Source organism: Arachis ipaensis, chromosome B08, assembly GCF_000816755.2.
Source record: "Arachis ipaensis cultivar K30076 chromosome B08, Araip1.1, whole genome shotgun sequence".
Taxonomy (NCBI): domain Eukaryota; kingdom Viridiplantae; phylum Streptophyta; class Magnoliopsida; order Fabales; family Fabaceae; genus Arachis; species Arachis ipaensis.
This window is the reverse complement of record NC_029792.2, coordinates 124443821-124446251: the sequence shown is the minus strand read 5'-3', so window position 1 is coordinate 124446251 and position 2431 is coordinate 124443821. Positions and strand designations below refer to the sequence as shown.

Sequence of the window (2431 nt, the reverse complement as noted above, 5' to 3'; positions counted from 1 at the left end):
TAATTTGATATTTATCTCAATCAAATTAAATAATTAATTAACATATTTAAATAAATCAAATAAAAAAATCAAAAAATACATTTAAGAACATATTTAAAAAAAAGTGAGCCATTAGATGAAATCTCACACCAATCTTATATCATTAAAACCATTATTGATGGCTATTTGATAGTTACAAATCACAAAAATTGCTGGCCTAGCATTTTTCTTATTTTAGTTTAGATTTGATTAGATTGAATTGGATCGGCCCATTTGTGATTTTGATCTTGGATTGAAGCCGGGTCAAAGATCCATCAAGATGTTAATTATGATATTGAAACATGAAAAACCTAAATAGAATAGAACAGTGGAATAGATGGACACACACATGCAGATCATGAATAAGGAAGCGAAGAGGAATGCGTGGAGAGGGCTGGAACTGGTCAGTTGCTCCAGGGCAAGAACGCGGCAGCTGGCAGACCTTTCGGAGGAGATGATAATGGAAATCTTGCTGAGGCTTCCGACAAGGACGCTTGCTTCCCTAAAGAGCGTGTGCAGGTCATGGAGAAACCTCATTTCAACCCCTGACTTCACCCGCAACCACCTTCGTCGTTCATGCTTACGCGATTCAAGCCTGACTCCGCCACGGATTGTTTATTGCACTCACGATGGTTGGTATGGTGGTATCGAATCTTTCTACGAGCAGTCAATGTTGGACAATAATCCTTCGGAACCTACTAAAGTCGCTCGCTTCAGTAGGGGAGGCTACAGAATCGTTGGTTCTTGCCATGGACTGTTATGCTTCTTTGATAGGAATGCTAATGACCACATGCATGCCATCTTGTGGAACCCCTGTACCGGATTCATATTCGAATCACCGAAAATCAACGGCAAAGCCTGCTTTTCTGGCTTTGGTTACGACCATCTCAGTGACACCTATAAATTTTATGCAACGATAACGAAGAAAGTGCCATCTGGTGTTGAATATAGTGCCAGAATTTATACATTTGGACCAACTTCGTCTTGGAGAAGAATTGATGACACTCCATCTATCCTACTTTGTTCCCGAACAGCTTACGGTCCTTGTATGGCTGATAATTTGAAAGGGGTATTTTTAAGTAGTGGCAAAGCATGCACTATTAATTGGTGTGTTTATGATGTGGTTCTTTATTTTGACTTGGGTAAGGAGACTTATGGTAGTTTTACCCTGCCTGATAGGGATTCAAATGGTTATCCTTGGACTCACTGCACCAGCTTATATGTCTTGAGAGACTGCCTTTCTGCTTGTTATAAGCATAGGAAAAAACAACGTTGGATTGTGTGGCAGATGAAGGAATACGGAGAAGCTAAATCTTGGACTACATTGGTAACGATTCCCTTTCATCCGCAACAGTATGATCCTTTACAACCTCTCTACATCTCAGAAAGCAATGTGCTTTTTGTCATGTCTCGATCTTTTAAATTAGTCTTCTTGTGTAACTTAAACGATGACAGCAGAGATTTTTCCATGATTGACAGCTGCTCTAATGGCATGGAGTACTGTCTTTATCTTTCTCAATATTCAAGTTCTAGAATAATGGCTTATATTTTCCATGAAAGCTTAGTTTCACCCAATGGTCTTCAAAGTAACTCATCCAAAATGGTGCTGCACTTCATCAAGTCTAAACCCAAAGCCAAACCCAATCTTAGTTTCACTTGATGAAGCCTTTCTCGCACTACCAAATTTGTTATTAATGTTATCAAATTTATTTATCTCAGTACTATGTTTATGTTTCAATTGGAATTTACTGCTTTAAGATAATTGGTTTGATCTTTTTCCTTTTCTAGTTAAATAATTTTCTGAACACTTTGTGCACTGATGAGAAATTGTATTTGCTCTTGCTTGTTATCATTATTTATCCTTGAAAACCATCGATCATAATAATTTTACATCAATATACCACTGTTTTGTGGAGAAATAGGGATGCCCAAGATGGATTTCCAGAAATCACCATCATTTACTGGCCTGGTTTCAGTTTGTTAATTTAAGGGGAAAAAGAATAGTTCCTTAAGTATTATGGTAAAAACTAGTATAAAGTTGCACCTTGATGATTTCTAATAACAAATCCAAACTATCTTTACTGTACTACTAGTATAAAGTTGCCACTGAATTTTTCCGGAGAAATTAGCACTTTCCATAATACTAGAGAGAGCCTTGGAGAAATTGCGCAATCCACACAATTTGCCTCTCAAGCGTATCCACCTTGTCGTTCACCATTGATGGCAAAAGATCAACTTGCATTTGAAGGACAAAATAGTATTTAAAATGCTAAAGCACATTATAGTACCTGAAATACATCATTGCATTGAGGCGTGTTTCCCCTTCCTCATTAAAGATGAGCTCAAGAGCATGCTGCCTGCAGAAACTGTCTCTGAGGCGATCAACTTCCCGCTGGAGTCTCTTCTTCAATTC

General features: G+C 37.9%; 1 protein-coding gene across 1 annotated transcript; it reads left to right on the top strand.

Annotated features, from left to right (window-relative positions):
- LOC107611679 (F-box/kelch-repeat protein At3g23880-like) lies at positions 356 to 1678 on the top strand. The gene has a single exon (XM_016313580.1). The coding sequence runs from the start codon at positions 356 to 358 to the stop codon at positions 1676 to 1678; it is 1323 nt and encodes a 440-aa protein (XP_016169066.1).